Raw genomic sequence first — 18,110 nt, forward strand, 5'->3', positions numbered from 1 at the left:
GGTTGTTCTTTAATGGATGAAAGATTGTAATCATTGGCAAAGCCTTGTGGTTGAAGAGGAATAAACACTGTTATCGGAAATAATCCACTTACGCGGCGCTGATTATTTGCCGACAAGAACACACTCCAAAGTGTGTTATTCCTCGCATGTCTCCTAGCTCAAGTGGGAACAAGCGCACTCTCTGTTCTTGGATGAGAAGTATCTTCAGATCCCTGTTCCATTCCCTCAGAATGACCCTTCTTTCGCTTTCTATTCCTCTTCTGGAAGAGGTAGGGGTAATTAGCAGCGCTCTAATGAGACAGAATGTCAGGGATATGGTACGTTGCTGCAGTACAGGGGGGCAGGTGTGGGGCTCTTGTGTGTGTGTGTGTGTTGGGGGGTAGTGGAGGGTGTGCCATCTGTCACCAAGGGTTCACCACTCTCTAGAGGAGCGACATTGTGGGCTGGAACGAGAAATGGAGGATGTGTGAAAGTGTTAGACATATTAGACATACCTGAGATCGTTGCTCTAGTTCAAAATGGTTCTCTATTGCGCGATTGAAAATCCAGTCCTTCGGATGGTGGTCGTTTCCGGTATGACCATGTGTTGGGGATTTGAAGGACGAAACTATGACTTTGGTCTACCTCGTTAGGGTTGCACTTGTGGACTCTTTGTGTCATGAAGTCCTGTCCACATTGTCTCTAGTTCCTGTTGGTGTTTCTCCAGCTCCTCATTTTCATTCATTCATTCAGATGTCCATCCTACCTGCCCATACCCCATACGGGAGGCTCTCACAAGATCACCAGATCTTCTTGCGTTCTACTCGTCTCCCGTTTGGATGTGATCATGTCCAACCTGTATTCTTTGTACACGTATTGAAAGGCTGGAGAGACCAGTCCCAGGAACCTCCGGGACATCTTGCAGGAGGCATGGCCGAGCATCTCTGAAAATGTATGTAGAAGAGGCTGTTGTTGAATTTATGACTTATTAGTTAGTATCATTTTTATCATATTTTAGTTACAGTTGGGGAGGCATGGTGGCTTAGTGGTTAGCACATTTGCCTCACATGTCCGGGGTTGGGGGCTCGAATCCTGCCTTCGCTTTTGCATGTTCTCCCCATGCTCCTGGGGTTTCCTCCGGGTACTCCGGTTTCCTCCTTCATTCCAGAGACATGCGTTGAATGCTGATTGGCATCTCTAACTTGTGCATCTGTGCCCTGTGATGTGTTGGTACCCCGTCCAGGGTGTCCCCTGCCTAGTGCCTCGAGTTCCCTGGGATAGGCTCCAGGCTTCCCCGAATCCCTGTGTAGGATAAACGGTACGGAAAATGGATGGATGGATGGATGGATAGACGTTCTTGCAAACTGACATTCTGAACTAATCGGCCGAACTTGACGTATACGCTCTTTAAAAAGCCTTCCTCGAGGTTCCTCACTGGTTAAGAAAGCTAGCTTTCTAAATGGGTTCTACTTGGAACCTTCCCCAGAAGAGAAACCCTCTGTGGTAGGGGTTTGTTATGTAGAAACTAACCAAAGCAAACCCAAGAAACCAACAAAGAACCAAAAAACCAAACCAAATAACTTTTCTAGGGTTGCCAGATTTCTTTGTCTTGTTAAATAATCAACTCACTCGTCATTTTAACACTTCCACAGCACTAACTGCTCGTTTTGTTTGTATATACAGTATCTGCAAATGCGTCCGTTGCTCCTCCCACGGGCGGGGCTTATGGAATTGCTTGCTCTGATCATGTGCCAAATTTCTTCCTCAACATCATGCTCTTTATTCCTTAAGTCCTGTGTTTTGCTTTTCTTAGACTTTTCAGATCTGCACTGCCTGCTGTCTATGAAAGCATTATTATTCATTCATACAGGGAAAAAAGATTGTGTGTGTGTGTGTGTGTGTATAATATGTATATATATATGTGTGTGTGTGTGTGTGTGTGTATATATATATATGTATATATATATCCCTGCATTATTTCTTTCATTATTTGGCATAGTGTGGCGGCTGCATTTTGAGAAGTGGTTTGTTTACCATTATGAATTCATCCTCTTCCCGTGGGGGATGGAGGGAAGCAGAAGCAGGCAGATGGGAACGGAGAGGGGGAGTGCGCCCGCGCCTCTTTATTAATTGATTTATTTATTTATCTGGCTGCCTGGTTATTAGGTTGCCTGGGAAACGGCTGCGGTTCCCTCTATTATTAAAGACGCAATTTTCTTGAACTGGAGGCCCCAGATGTCTGAATAATTGATTTAGGGCTGAATTATGGCCCAAAAAGCCAAAGCCTAGTCTTGCAATGAAGCTTTTTTTTTCTCTTACTGTGGGGCACACAGAGAATGTACATCAGGATTTTTAGGATTTTTCCTCCCACCATCCGGTGCTCGCTTTCACCTCCGGCACTTGTTTAGACGCTTCTCTTTCTCTGTATTGTTTTAACGTTCTGCCCTCTCTCTGCACCTATGTCACGTCTGGACGCTCTCTTTCAATCCCTCTCGTCATTACTTTACACCGGCGAGCTTGTGTTTCATCGCCTCGTCCTGTCTCGGTTTTATTTTGAGAATAGTTCGGACAATAGACAGTCTATACACCCTTTATCCTAAATTCTTAAGTCCTGACTTGTGCATACAAACAGCGATTGTAGGAATACCAATCATCTAACTCGAACTCTGGCTCTCTTTCGCTCTGTGAAGCGTGCGCCCAAGGTAGCTCGTTCTCGCCCCCTGTTTTCGGGCTCTTCCTCGCGTCTTCCCTGTCAGACCACACAGGCCTTGTTCCGAAGCCCATTCCTCCTAATCTGATCAGGCAGGCAAATACGCCGGGAAAAGCGGCTTTAATGATCCCCCTAATTACCCCAAGTCAATACCAACTGTATTATTAGACTCCGGGAAAATATTCCATTAGCCCCCTCCCTCACAGTCCCCCACCCCCACTCCGTGTGACTCTCAGTGCGTGGCGATGTCATGCGCCGCGCACCCCCGCGCTTGTAATTAATTTTATTTACACACGCAGGAATGCGCAAGGTCGCACCTGCAGCCCGGAGCCGGCCCCTGCCTCGCCCGCTTAATCAGATCTGTCATAATTACCGCTCGCCATGCCTGTGACACACGCCGAGAAATATTTCAATTTCACCGCTCGCACCGTCGCCTCACATGTCCATCCAGTGCGCCACTCAGAGGCGACGGACGGACGGACGGACGCACACCCGATCCACGTTTCCTTTCATGCCTTCCTTTAGATTCTTCTTCTCTCGTCGTCTCGTATAATTAACCCGGCCATTTTCATAATTGAGACATCGTGGGTTTATCCTTCTCCATTGGCTGAGATAATCAGCTGATCTAGTCACATGCTCACATGAGTGAAGTAACATAAAGTATCAGTCGAAACTCCACTAAGCTTCTGTTCTAGTTAGAGTCTTGAATATGTTCCTTGGTCTTGTTTTTTTTTTTTTGTTCTTTTTTCGAAGCCAAACCTGTCTGCCAATTAAGGATGCTGATTTAGCTGACATATACAATTTGCAGGTTTTATGCAATTTTAATCTATAATGCAATAAGATCTCTGTGATTTATCTGCTTAATTACGCACTGATATTAGCAATTAAACTCCAGCTTTGAATTAAATCTCAATCAGGCGCTTATAATTGATGGACTAGCACGACTCGGAGGCGCTTCATGAGTTTCTCTCTCTCTCGCGCTTTCTCTCTCTCTCCCTCTCTCCGTGTACGAGTTGCACCCGAATCTTCGGTCACGTGTGACCTCCTCCTCCTCGCTTTCTCTTTCTTTTGAGGGCCTTAAATGAGCAGATTTGGGGAATTACTCACTGCCGATTTATTTTAGCCGGTTAGCAATGAGAGCAGTAAGACTTGCAGAAGAAGAGACCCTTTTTTTTTTTTTTTTTTTTTAAATAGCTTTTTGAAACTATGAACCCTAGGTCTGTTCTGAAGTAAATAAGGCGAGTCAGTCCACTTCCACACTCCACATTCCTGTTTTTATAACATATAGAGCATTTATAATGATGATCTGTGTGTCTCGCTGTATTTCTCTCACTTTCTGTCTATCTCTCTTTGTCTCTCTCTCTCTCTCTCTCTCTCTGGCCTCATTCAGAGAGCAGCACTTAAATAACCCCCTCATTACGGACTCATTATGGACCGTTGCATTCTGGGACTCGTAGTCCATGTCTGCCGTGCGGCATTTATTTGCTCGAGACGGTCGTCCGTGGAGGTTTTTTTTTCTTCTTCTTCTTTTTCTTTAGGCTTCATGCAGCCACTGGCCTTCCCTGCCCTCTTTTGCTGCCAAACACACAACCACCAACGAGCCGTCGCGTCCTCGCCCAGCGTCGACCCGGCGTTCTTTCACATATGCTGCGTGACACCGTTTCTATTTCTCAGGCGGCAGATGGGACGAGTTCACTGCTCCGGTTCGCATCACGTACACAAAGCGTGCAGCCGTGAACAGGTTCAGGTGCCCGGTGTTAGCCTTCGGATTTCTCCGCGCAGCGCCGCATGCCAGAGCTGGGCCCGTGCCAGGAGCAGGAAACAGGGGGGTTGGAAAAGAAGGAGGAGGAAGAGGAGGTGGGAAGGTGGTGGGGTGGATGGGGGGGGGGGGGGATAATAACGCTTTGTCTGTAGCCCCTCTGCCTCACATCATAATGTTTATCTCTTCTTTCTCCTTCCTTCATCAGCACAGTAGAAGTAGGCCATAACAGTGGATTACTCTGCGGAAAAAAAACAACCGAGTGACGTCGTAATGCTCCCGGATTAGCGGCGTTATAAAAACATCTTTTAGGAATCTCTGCTCTTTTTTTCCCCCTCCCCTATCAGCCATGCGGCGCAGCTTTTTCCTGACTTTATGGAAGTCTCAGCAGGGTTACGGAGGACACGGCTCTCACTGTGACACCGCTAACACCACGCTGCTAACGCTATTTGCCAAATGAGATAATATAAAGGTGTTAGGTTTATCAGCGTGCTGATCGGAGGTGAATACAGCGCTGTTTGCTCACACAGAAGCCCTATGCACCAGTCATTGGCAACTTGTGACTACACACACACGCACACACACACACACACACAAACCGTTTTGCATTCTCTCTCACTTTCTCACTGCATAGCTGGTGAATCTCGCACATGAATTCAGCCATTATGTTCAGAGAGAAATATTTTTTTTATCAGAAACAGCTATTAATACACAGGCTACATCCATCGAGTCTCACAGTTCTCCACCCCTGGTACATTTTCTGACGAGATTAAAAGTACCCCAGACTGTAGTACCTACAGTTATCTGTAACATTGTCTATAGCTAGAAAGTTACCTACATTATATGTACCATTGTCGATAGCTAGAGAGTTACCTACAGTTATCTGTAACATTGTCTATAGCTAGAAAGTTACCTACAGTTATCTGTAACATTGTCTATAGCTAGAAAGTTACCTACAGTTATCTGTAACATTGTCTATAGCTAGAAAGAAAAGCGTACAGTATAAACACTGATACGGTGAGGTTTTCTGTAAAGAGAATTGTATTGAACAATTATGGAAGGAGTCTCCAGTGTCTGCACTTTACAGCACTTTCCTGTTTCTCGTCATCGTGCCAAGCTGAGTTTATTTTCTCTTATTCATTGCAAGAGAAAAGGAAAGAGAAGCTGGTGAGGGAGCTATTCTGTTTATAGCTGCATGAATGAGAACAAGAACTACCTTTTTTACAGACATTCCACAATATTAAACGCAGCTATTAATGGTTCAAAAGTATTACGTGTCATTACTATTACAATTAGTGGCTCAGGGCTCTACAGTATATAAAACAACACATTCAGCTGCAGGGTCGCCTGAGAAGTGTCCTCTCTAGCTACAGATAATGTTACCGATAACTCTAGGTAACTCTCTAGCTATATAGACAATGTTACAGATACCATAGGTAACTTACTAAGTATAGATAATGTTACCGATAACTATAGGTAACTCTCTAGCTACAGGTAATGTTACATATAACGTAGATAACTCTCTAACTATAGGCAATGTTACATATAAAGAAGGTAACTTTCTAGCTATAAACAGTGTTACATATAATGTAGGTAACTCTCTAGCTACCGGTAATGTTACAGATAACTGTAGGTAACTTTCTAGCTATAGACAATGTTACATATAATGTAAGTAATCCTATAGCTATAAACAGTGTTACATATAATGTAGATAACTTTCTAGCTATAAACAATGTTACATATAATGTAGATACTTTCTAGCTATAAACAATGTTACATATAATGTAGATACTTTCTAGCTATAAACAATGTTACATATAATGTAGATACTTTCTAGCTATAAACAATGTTACAGATAACTGTAGGTAACTTTCTAGCTATAGACAATGTTACATATAATGTAAATAATTCTATAGCTATAAACAATGTTACATATAATGTAGATAACTTTCTAGCTATAAACAATGTTACAGATAACTGTAGGTAACTCTCTAGCTATCGACAATGGTACATATAATGTAGGTAACTTTCTACCTATAGACAATGTTAAATATAATGTAGGTAACTCTCTAGCTATCGACAATGTTACAGATAATTGTAGGTAACTTTCTAGCTATAAACAATGTTACAGATAACTGTAGGTAACTCGCTAGCTATAGACAATGTTACAGATAACTGTAGGTAACTCTCTAGCTATCGACAATGTTAAATATAATGTAGGTAACTCTCTAGCTATCGACAATGTTACAGATAATTGTAGGTAACTTTCTAGCTCTAAACAATGTTACATATAATGTAGATAACTTTCTAGCTCTAAACAATTCTACATTATATGTAACAACTTTCTAGCTATAAACAATGTTACAGATAACTGTAGGTAACTCTCTAGTTATCGACAATGGTACATATAATGTAGGTAACTTTCTACCTATAGACAATGTTAAATATAATGTAGGTAACACTCTAGCTATCGACAATGTTACAGATAATTGAAGGAAACTTTCTAACTATCGACAATGTTACATATAATGTAAGTAATTCTATAGCTATAAACAATGTTACATATAATGTAGTTAACGTTCTAGATATAAACAATGTTACATATAATGTAGATAACTTTCTAGCTATAAACAATGTTACATATAATGTAGATAACTTTCTAGCTATAAACAATGTTACATATAATGTAAATAATTCTCTAGCTATAGGCAATGTTACATATAATGTAAGTAATTCTATAGTTATAAACAATGTTACATATAACATAGATAACTTTCTAACTATAGACAATGTTACATATAATGTAAGTAATTCTATAGTTATAAACAATATTACATATAATGTAGGTAACTTTCTAGCTATAGACAATGTTACAGCTAACTGTAGGTAACTTTCTAGCTATCAACAATGGTACATATAATGTAGGTAACTCTCTAGCTACACGTAATGTTACAGATAATTGTAGGTAACCTTCTAGCTATAAACAATGTTACAGATAATGTAGCTAACTTTCTTAAATAACTACTGAATCCCTTTATGAGTTGTTACTCTAGAAACATACGCATTAGAACGAGCACATTCATATAAACCTTGAAAATGAATAAAGGCTAAATCTAGTGGCCTAGTTGTGGTCTTTATACACACGTTCCTGACCTTTTCTTTTTCCCCCCCTCGCTAAAAGCAAAACCTAATAAGAACTCAGTTTGGGACACAACTGAAATGAAGTGTAGCCAGGTTTAAACAGCCTAATGCTTTATTAAAAAAAAAAAAAAAAAACAGCAGTGGGATGGATCCGTATCTGAATCAGAAGTAGTTTGGTGTTTTTCTGAGGCAAAAAGACGAACACACTCTGCAGGCACCTCTCGCGCTCTCTGTGTTTGGTAAAGCAGTGGAAGAAATGCAATTGGACAAACACAAACACACGTTCGAGTGTGTAAACCCCGCCGGTCCGCTCTAATCGAAGAGGCCCTGTCCCATACACGCCATGTTTCCTACATGAGTAACAACATGCTGGTTAGATTATTGGCGCAGTTTGCTTTTATTTTTTTTAAAAAATGTGTGTGTGTGTGTGTGTGTGTGTGTGTGTATTGTTTGATGGAGAGTGACATTTCACATCATGGCTTCCTGCATGTAGCAGTATTTTATGATGGGGTTTAATGGTTGTGATTGATTGCGTGTGTGTGTTGACAGAAACGACGCAGAGACATCAGTGTGTGTTTGCTATCCCTGTGTGTGGCATTTAAGAAAAAACAGTGTGGGATTTACAGTCTTTATGTCTCTCTCTCGCTCTCTCGCTCTCTCTCTCTCTCTCTCTCTGTGTGTGTGTGTGTGTGTGTGTGTCTCTTGCTCTTTCGGGTTTGATGTGGCTTTGGGAGGAGTTGGAACCGGGGACAACAGAAGTGCTGAGTTATCTCAGCCGTGCAGCGCGCCTGTGTGGCTCCGGCTCTGGCTCCAGCCTCTGAGTGTGTGCATGTGCATGTACTTGTGTGTGTGTGTGTGTGTGTGTGTGTGTGTGTGTGTGTGGCTGAGTGCTAGGTAATCCTGTGGAAATGAAAGGTGCTGCCGCACACTGGTCTGGAGATTACAACGTCATTCTTGTAACTCTGCCAGGACACAGTGCAACACACACACACACACACACGCACACACACACACACACACACACACCTCTCCACTCCTTCTGTTGCTTTCTGTGCAGTGGTGGAGTGGAACACCTTCTGTGCAGTGTGTGTGTGTGTGTGTGTGTGTGTGATGCACAGTATAAGATGGCTGATCTGTTGAGGCACAGGGCAGTGGGAAAGATGGTCAGGGTTTTATGTATAATTATATATATATATATATATATATATATATATATATATATATATTTATATATATATATATATAAAATAACAATTTTAATAATTGCTAATAAACAAATAATAGTAATATTAAGTAAACTCATTTAGAGCTAAAGTGTGACATTAAACAAAGGAATAAAAATATGATTGTTTAATGCACACACACACACACACACACACACACACACACACACATGCACAGGTTCATACAGAAAAATATATTAATTTAAAATATATATTTATTAATCTAATGTATCTGCATGATGTGTGTTGAGATGTTCATGTGACCCATGGGTGTGTGTGTGTGTGTGTGTGTGTGTGTGTGTGGGCACAGGGTTGGCTGTGTGAGCTGCTGCGCTGGAAGGAGGACCCATCCCCGGAGAACCGAACGCTGTGGGAGAACCTGTCCATGATCCGGCGCTTTCTGAGTCTCTCGCAGTCGGAGAGAGACGCCATCTACGAGCAGGAGAGCAACGGAGGGCAGCAACACCACACCGAGAGACCCACACACCTGCTGCACATGCCCACCGAGCCGCTGCAGGTACACACACACACACACACACACACACACACACACACACACATACACACACACCGCACGCCAGAAGACATTTGGATACATTTCCCAAGAACTGGCCTTGTTTTATCATTTATCAAAAAATAATATGCAATTATAGTTATTTAAGAATGCATTATTTAAAAAAAAAATTTAAAAAAATAAAAAATAGAAATCTATCTGCATAATCATGTTCGTTTGATCAAATTGTCATGACACTAAATATTTGGATGTATTTACATGGACGATCTTAACACACAGTGTCTACTTTCTTACTTAATGAGTGTCACCTGATACGGACTGATACATTCCTACACTCCTCTGTGTGTGTGTGTGTGTGTGTGTGTGTGTGTGTGCGCGCGCGTGTGCGCGTGTGTCCTTACAGTCACCCGGTTTTCTTTCAAACGTTATTTAAAAAGACATAATCGGACAGAATATTAATAAATAATAGATAAATAATAGAAAAATTTATTTAAAAAAAAATAAAAAGAGAGCGGAGCCAATAAAAAATGAACAGCGGATAAACAACATCAAATCCACGTTCCCACGGACTCAGTTCGAATTCCCAAGTACACTTTTTCCAGTTCATACAGCACAGGAGGTTTTTTTTTGTTTTTTTTTTCTGTGAACGTCGCGGTAAAAAACGCTCGATTTTTCCGCTGCGTTTTTTCCAAAAATACGCGATGCGACCTGACGCGTCGTTTGAATCGGCGAAATCGCGATCGCACGCAATTGTTCCGCGCGGTCTTTCGTGGAGATGTTTGTCGGTAAATCAGCCCTTTTATCTGTACTCATGATCCGCGCACGTGAATCGGACACGGCTTTGCATGAAAGCGACGTCACGTGACGTGTCTCGGCTCAGATCTGCGGCCATTTTGAAAAATCGCAAGCTCCTACGGATATTGCCAAGTTTGCTCGATTTGCTCAGAGGGACTGGATTTCGACAAATTTTAAACACCATCGCCGGACGCATCGTGTGTGTATATGTATATATATATATATATAACGTGAACGAGACGTACGTAAACACTAAAAGTGACGGGTTGTACGGTACTCCGTGTACTCGATGTATAAACGCTGACATTTCGAGCAGAGAAGTTAAATACAGTGAAATAAAAATCAAAGACACGAGTGAACATTTTAAAAGTAGTCTTGTTCCTTTTTTTATTTTATTCTTTCCCCAACCCCGACGGTAAGCTTGACATTTAAGTGGAATTACCCGTTAATTAATAAACCGTACACTATTTACCGGTGTGTTGTTCTGCACGTTCCACGAGTTCCTAAGAAAACACAAGAGCTCCGTGTTCGTCTTTGAGAAAAGATGAATCTACAGTACGAGTTTAAACGTGACCTGATCCGTACTAACGATGCAAAGCCCTGCTATTATTTGAGAAATGATGTCCAAAGTCGTCTCTTTTTAACGTCAGTATGAGTTCAGAGCTCTGAGAGAGCTCTATCGGATATATATGAGAGAATGGGATCGGCGTGTCCTTATAATTGTGTCCCGACTAATTGTGTCATTGTGTTTTGAGTAGCGGCTCGAGGTTTTCGGACCCTACTCAGTGCCCTAAATAGTGCATGCGACCTATATACAGTACACTGCGAGAGGCTTTGGCATCTTATTATTATTATTTTTAGTACAAAACGTCGCTATAGATGTTCATTTGTTCGATTTCCGAACATTACTGTTACCAAAACGTTAACGTTTGTACGTCAGTAAAGAAGGCGGCATATGACCGTAGTAACAGACCACAAAAAAAAATCAAGCGAGTGAGTCCTCAGATGACCCGTGACAGATTCTCTAAGATGCTCAGTGAAACTTTTCATCTAACGTCCTTATTAAACTGCAGAAATCACACCAGATTTTGACAGCGGGTGCGTCTCAATTAGCTCCCTAGGTGGTGAATTAGTACATTTTGCACATGAGTTAAGACCCTGACTCAGTACACATGGATTGAGACACCGATCACTGCGATGATTTCCGGCGACATGACTACATATCCGCGCTGTAAAATGTCTCCGCTGGCATTTATGAACAACAGGCAGGACCGGTGTCATATAAATCTGTTCGCGTAATCACACGCGTTTCCGTCATGGTACCTCGGGCAAGATCGTAGGCGAGCTAGCGGGTTTATTTTAAATCGTTAAACGCTTAAGAGTCGTTAGACTCAAACGAACCGCATATAGGACGTCCGATAACGTTGTCGCTAAGGTAAGGAATCATTTCAGAGCTACAGCAACGATAACAAGCTACTTACATTTGTAGACGAAGATGGCTGAGAGTTCGTCCGCCTTTTTTTTTTTTTTTCTTTTTGAGCTGAGAGGCTTCCGAAAATATCCAGTGAGGGAACATGGCGAGCAGAGATGCGCCCTGGTTTTTGCGGTGCATTGTGGGATTTCTTAGGGAGCAAACGTTCCAGTGCACCGGAAGGATCTTGCGATTGAGACGGCCCTTAAAATGGCCGACTCCCTGATCAGTGCCCTGACTACTGAACTAGGGACCTGATTGAGACGCACCCTTTGTGTCATTTATTACCGTTTACTGCCCTTTTATTGCATTTTTTTAAATTTTATTTCATTGTTATTAAAGGCATTGTTGCTTTACAGCATTTCTTCGCATGTGCAAGACTTTTGCGCAGTACTGCACATGGAAATTTACATATTATATATATACATATATATATAAGTCACCTTCAGTTGCGTTTTCGATCGCATGTTATTTTGTTACTCAAAGCCGAACGTTAGTCGGAGCAAGTAGCGCCGATTCAATAAAGACATTTTTATCCCGTTTTATTCGGCGCAAGCGAGCCGTAAGGATGCAAATCAGACGTCTTTATCGCGAATCCGGCTAAACGAGCCCTTGAAGTAAAAATCCGCACTATTTAGAGTTATCGAGTGGCAGTTTTTCAGTGTTTAAGGGCATCAGAGCGCGGCGAGTGAAACTCCAGACCTAAAAGCGTCCTCCTGGACGTGTCGTTATATTTTTTCTTTAACTGTAATACGGTCATATTGTCGCATCACTAGCCATTTTTTTTCTTCTTCTTCACATTTCTCCTACAATGCTAATGTGTAAAACGAACACTAAAGCACTTTTCGGACCAATAAGAGCTGCTGAAAGTTTCTATTGTTAAGTGTTGACAATATGGAGAAAAATGGCTGAACTTCCATTCAACTTCCACGGTGATCTCACAGGACGTGGTGTAGGTCAGGTCTAGATCGCAGAGAAAAGTATAAGGCATACGCTCAGGATAGCAACTTTCACTAATATAATAATAATAATAATAATTCTTATTATTATTCCTTACATAATTAAGCGGGGGGGGGGGGGGGGGGGGGACCTCCTCAGCCTCCACTAGTGCATTAAAGATGTTTATGATATGTGGGGAAGAAAAACTAAACATGACATGCTGGAAGATGAATAAAAAAAAACGTTAAAACGACACGAATAAAGAACATTTCGTATTTAAAAAATGGCTAAATTGCAGTTAGATAATAGTGTACAGTAATAAATAATAATATATATATATGTTTTGTTTTGTTTTGCGGATAACTTTTTATTGGTTTTCAATTACAAAACGAAGAAAAAAAAATGTAAAGATGAAACAAGACACAACAAAGACAAACAGTAACGCACAAAACAAACAAAAAACCAATAAAAAAATAAAATAAATACAATTATTACTGAACACTTTATACAAAAGTATACTTTTTTAAAAGGCAGATATAGATGAAGCCTGGTTTAAATCAATGTTACATTTTTTTTGGTTGTGTTTTATGATTATATATATATATATATATATATATATATATATAATTTTTTTTTTCTTTTTTATAATTTTTTTTTTTTTTTTTTATATCACAGCACTGCTTAATTCCAAGCAACTTTACACAACTCCAGCGGTCACAGTTTGAACTCGCACCCTTCCGTTCACTAAAACAGAACCACAAAGGCGCACGCGCTTTTGGCCACCTTTTTTATTTCTTTTTTTTCCCTTTCCCTGAATATTATCTCAGAATGATTGTGCCTTAAAATGCTGCACTGTTTGGGTTTTTCCCGAGAAGCAAATAAAACGTTTATTGTGGACAGGGTTAAGCGACAGTTGCCCCTTCAGTGGCTGCAACCTAAAACAATGCTGCGTTTCAGAGCCGCTTTGTCATGTCTGTCACCTCGACGTGTGACTTTCCAACCACACACACACACACACACACACACGCTTACACACACACACACGATATGTCAATTCCTCCCAGCCTGCCATGTGATTGAATCTTTGCAGATCTGGCCTTTTTTTTCCCCCTCTTGTTGTGTGAAGGCCCAGCTTTTTGAATAGTGCTTGATAAGCAATCAACAGCCACGCAGAATTCGGTGTGAACGTTTTTGCATGAAAAAAGGGCTTCGTGTTAACGGGCTCGCGTAAAAGATAACGCTGAAGGGAAAAAAAATCCTAGATCTGATTACATTGACAGAAAGGTTGCGTCTCTCTCACCCGCGTTCTGACCCGCCCGTTCCGAACAATACGCCCGGTGACGAGCCGACTCCGAACCCGACGCCCGTACGTTTCCATTGTTTATGCTGAGTCGCGGCGGTCCACAGAACCGTTCAGCTTTATTTCACACGCCATCACCAATGAACATTTGCTCGGACGATAATTATTACGCCGGAATTGAACCGAACAGACGACTGTTTGTTCACGATCCAGAGTTAAACTTTTCACACAAAAATCACCCACATTTTAAGCATAAAAAAAAAGTATAAAATATAATAAAATCGATCACAGAGCTACGCTGTTCTTTTCCGAATCCAAATTCCAGTCGTTGCGATTTGTTCCAGGATGCGACGTGCGGTATATTTTCTCTCGGTCCAACATTTCATTGGTTATTTTAACGTTGTGACCTATACGTAGGCGTAACCGATAAAGCGAACAGTGAGTGTAGCTATACTGTAATAAAGTTGCCGAAGTCTAATAGCGACTGATTTATTATTTATGTCTGATTTCAGCCCCAGGCCCACCCTCCACCTTCAGCCCAACTCCAGCCTGCCCTGGCGCTGCCCTACCCGTCACAGCCGCTCATTTCCCAGCAGCCTCAGCCTCAGCAGCAAACAGGACCCCGCCTCCCGCCTCGCCAGCCGTCCACCGCCGCGCCCGCCGAGGCCGAGGACGAGTCGCGTCAGGCTAAAGGTCGCACCGGCGCCCGTATCTCCTTGGAGGCGCTGGGAATCCTGCAGAGCTTCGTACAGGACGTAGGGCCGTACCCGGACGACGAGGCCGTGCACACGCTCTCGGCCCAGCTCGACCTGCCCCGGCATACAATCATCAAGTTCTTCCAGAACCAGCGCTTCTGCGTGCGGCCCAAGGAGGTGGCGTCGGGAATCGCCCTACCTGCAGCCAACGAGCAGGACGAGGTGGGCATGACGGACTTCAAAGAAGGCGAGCTGCTCAAAGAGCTGGACGAGAGCACGCAGACTACTAGCATCTTCACCATCAAGATCGAGGAGCACGCGGGAGCCGAGGGACAGTGTCAGGCCGAGCAGGAAGTGAAAGAATAAACCTCGACTCGGATCAGACTCTCATCTCCTCCAAGAGTAGAACTGTAAGACTCTCAACCCGGGACTGCGTAATACAGAAGTATTACCTTTTTGTAAAAGCCCTGTATTATTATTCCACTGTAAAGATTTGCGCATCATTAAATAACCTGCACAATGAAACAAACAAACAAACAAAAAAATGTTCAAAAAAAATCTTAACTATGTTGCCGTGGATGTTTGCTGACTGCACTTGATGTATGTTGTTTTTACACTGAACTTCCAAACTACTGATTTTAAAAGAAAGAAAAAAAAAAATATCGACTCGGTCGAAGTTTGATAGACTTTGATAGATGTTTACGTACGTGGTGTTAACTGGATTTTTATTTTAATTTTATTTTAATGCAACTGATAATAAAATAAAAACGGGGGCCTTAACGGTGACAAACTGCTGAACAATACAGCGTTTTCTTTACGAAGCGAAGGATCACACAGGATCTGGCGCCCCTAAGACCTGCAGGTAGACTGGAGGAGAATAGTTCGCTCTTTCAATCTTTACTTATTATTTGTTTGGAAGAAATATAAATATATATAAATATATATACATATACATATATAGACATATATTAATTGTAAAAAAAAAAAATATACAGTCTTAAAGAAACTATGCCAACAAATGCCTTGTACTATATGGCACTGCCGATGTTAGATTATTTTGCGAAATCTTTTGTCGCTGTAATTTTTCAGGATTTTCACACGGTTCGAAAATGTGAATCGCGGTCTATTCCTCATCGACCCACGTTATTTATTTGCACCTCATGCAGTTTTCTGATGTAATTACGTCATTTCTGTCACAGCACATTGTTTTATTTGACTATTTATAAATGTAAGTTTGATGGGCAGTAAAAATCTAAGTGTCTTAAACGTTTTAAATGGGGAAAAAAAAAAATGTGCTTTAACGGTTGCCTAAAAAAAAAAAAAAAAAAAAAAAAAGAAAGAAAGTAAGAAAGAAAGAAAGAAAAAAAAAAGAAGTGCTGTACGTCAAGCGACTCATGCTACGAGCTTCACGATTAATGTTGTATGCAATTTTTCCTCTCATGCAAATAAGCTTAGGAGAACAAATAAACCTATAGACCACCTTAGAGATTTAAAAAAAAAAAATAATAATAATAAAAAAAATCCCACAAAAAAACAAACAAAAAAAAAAAACATATGCAATTTGTGTGGAATTCGATGTTTGCGACGTGTCTTCCTTTGGTTAAACGATACGATTCAAAGCTATTCCTGTATAAAATATTCTGTATAAAAAAGGAGCGTTTGTTTTTTTATGAGTTTAATCGCAAGGAGAAGACCGGTTATTTTGTTACGACTGACTGTTTTATAAGTGTTTCTCGGTTTTTCCTCGAGCAAAACTGTTCTAACTAGGAGTGGATATTGATTGTTAATGACACAATTAAACTGTTTGTATTGCACCCCAGAATCTTTGCATTAATAGCACCAATACATAAATCAAAATGCGGCAAATTTCATTTTTTTATATAGGTGTAGAACATTTTAGGGTTGTAACTGAAGTCATTATATATATATATATATATATATATATATATATAAAGCCTAGTGTTATACATCATGTATCATCATCTGAGCAGATTTATGGATGTTTTTTCTCAGCCCTAATATCATCATATACATTAAGATGCCTTTCCTCTAAAGGTTCTTGTTCAAACTGTTCCTCCCTCCATTTCATTCTCTCCTCTGTTTGTTTCCAATTGTGAGCACGTGACAGGATAAATAAGCGTCTGGCGTTAATGCCGTGTTAATGAGCCCATCTTTGGGGAGAGAAGGTGTAAAGAGATGCAGGTGCTGTGACCTCTCGCTGAACCCCGGCTGAACGCCGCAGCTGGGAGACGAAGGCACGACGCCGTTCGCACGCTTCCAGCCGTGTGCCGAGGTGTCATCCGGGTCGCTCTTTAAACAACCCTTAAAATACCGGTCAGGAAAATTCTACATGGGGGGGTTTAGAAGTGAACCGGGAATACACGGGAACACATTAAGATAGGGGGAAAGACTGATACGTGCGGGCTAGAACAGAACCGGGAATACGCTGGAACATGAACAGACAGGGGAACCAGCTGACACACAGGAACACACACACGGACGTGTGAATACACTTTCATTCGGAAATGTTGGCACACTGACACAGGGTAACACACAAACACTGAAACACAGAACACACTGACACAATAACACTGACACAAAATAACACTGACACACAGAACACACTGACACACAGAACACACTGACACACAATAACACTGACACACAGAACACACTGACACAAAATAACACTGACACACAATAACACTGACACACAGAACACACTGACACAAAATAACACTGACACACAATAACACTGACACACAGAACACACTGACACACAATAACACTGACACACAGAACACACTGACACAAAATAACACTGACACACAATAACACTGACACACAGAACACACTGACACAAAACACTGACACACAATAACACTGACACACAGAACACACTGACACAAAATAACACTGACACAATAACACTGACACACAGAACACACTGACACAAAACACTGACACACAATAACACTGACACACAGAACACACTGACACAAAATAACACTGACACACAATAACACTGACACACAGAACACACTGACACAAAATAACATTGACACACAATAACACTGACACAACACTGACACAAAATAACATTGACACACAATAACACTGAAACAATAACAGTGACACAATAACACTGACACACAGAACACACTGACACACAGAACACACTGACACACAATAACACTGAAACAATAATAACACTGATGCACAGAACACACTGACACACAATAACACTGACACAATAACACTGACACACAGAACACACTGAAAAAATAACACTGAAACACAATAACACTGACACAGAACACTGAAACACAATAATAACACTGATGCTCAGAACACACTGACACACAATAACAGTGACACACAATAATAACACTGATACACAGAACATACTGACACACAGAACACACTGACACACAATAACACTGACACACAGAACACACTGACACAATAACACTGACACACAGAACACACTGTCACAATAACACTGACACAGTAACACTGACACACAGAACACACTGACACAATAACACTGACACACAGAACACACTGACACACAGAACACACTG

At 41.3% G+C, this 18,110-nt stretch overlaps 1 protein-coding gene across 6 annotated transcripts in view; it reads left to right on the forward strand.

The window, feature by feature from the left end:
- Window positions 1–15,869, forward strand: part of LOC128599463 (DNA-binding protein SATB1) — a 56,345-nt gene extending 40,476 nt beyond the window's left edge. For all 6 annotated transcript variants that reach the window (XM_053611032.1, XM_053611028.1, XM_053611031.1 and 3 more), the window contains 2 exons: window positions 9,123–9,329; window positions 14,344–15,869. In XM_053611032.1, coding sequence (XP_053467007.1) covers window positions 9,123–9,329; window positions 14,344–14,892 — 756 coding nt within the window. In that variant the 3' untranslated portion in view covers window positions 14,893–15,869. The remainder of the gene's footprint in view (window positions 1–9,122; window positions 9,330–14,343) is intronic.
- Window positions 15,870–18,110: the final 2,241 nt, after the last annotated feature.

Source organism: Ictalurus furcatus, chromosome 23 (genome assembly GCF_023375685.1).
Source record: "Ictalurus furcatus strain D&B chromosome 23, Billie_1.0, whole genome shotgun sequence".
In the NCBI taxonomy this organism is placed as follows: domain Eukaryota; kingdom Metazoa; phylum Chordata; class Actinopteri; order Siluriformes; family Ictaluridae; genus Ictalurus; species Ictalurus furcatus.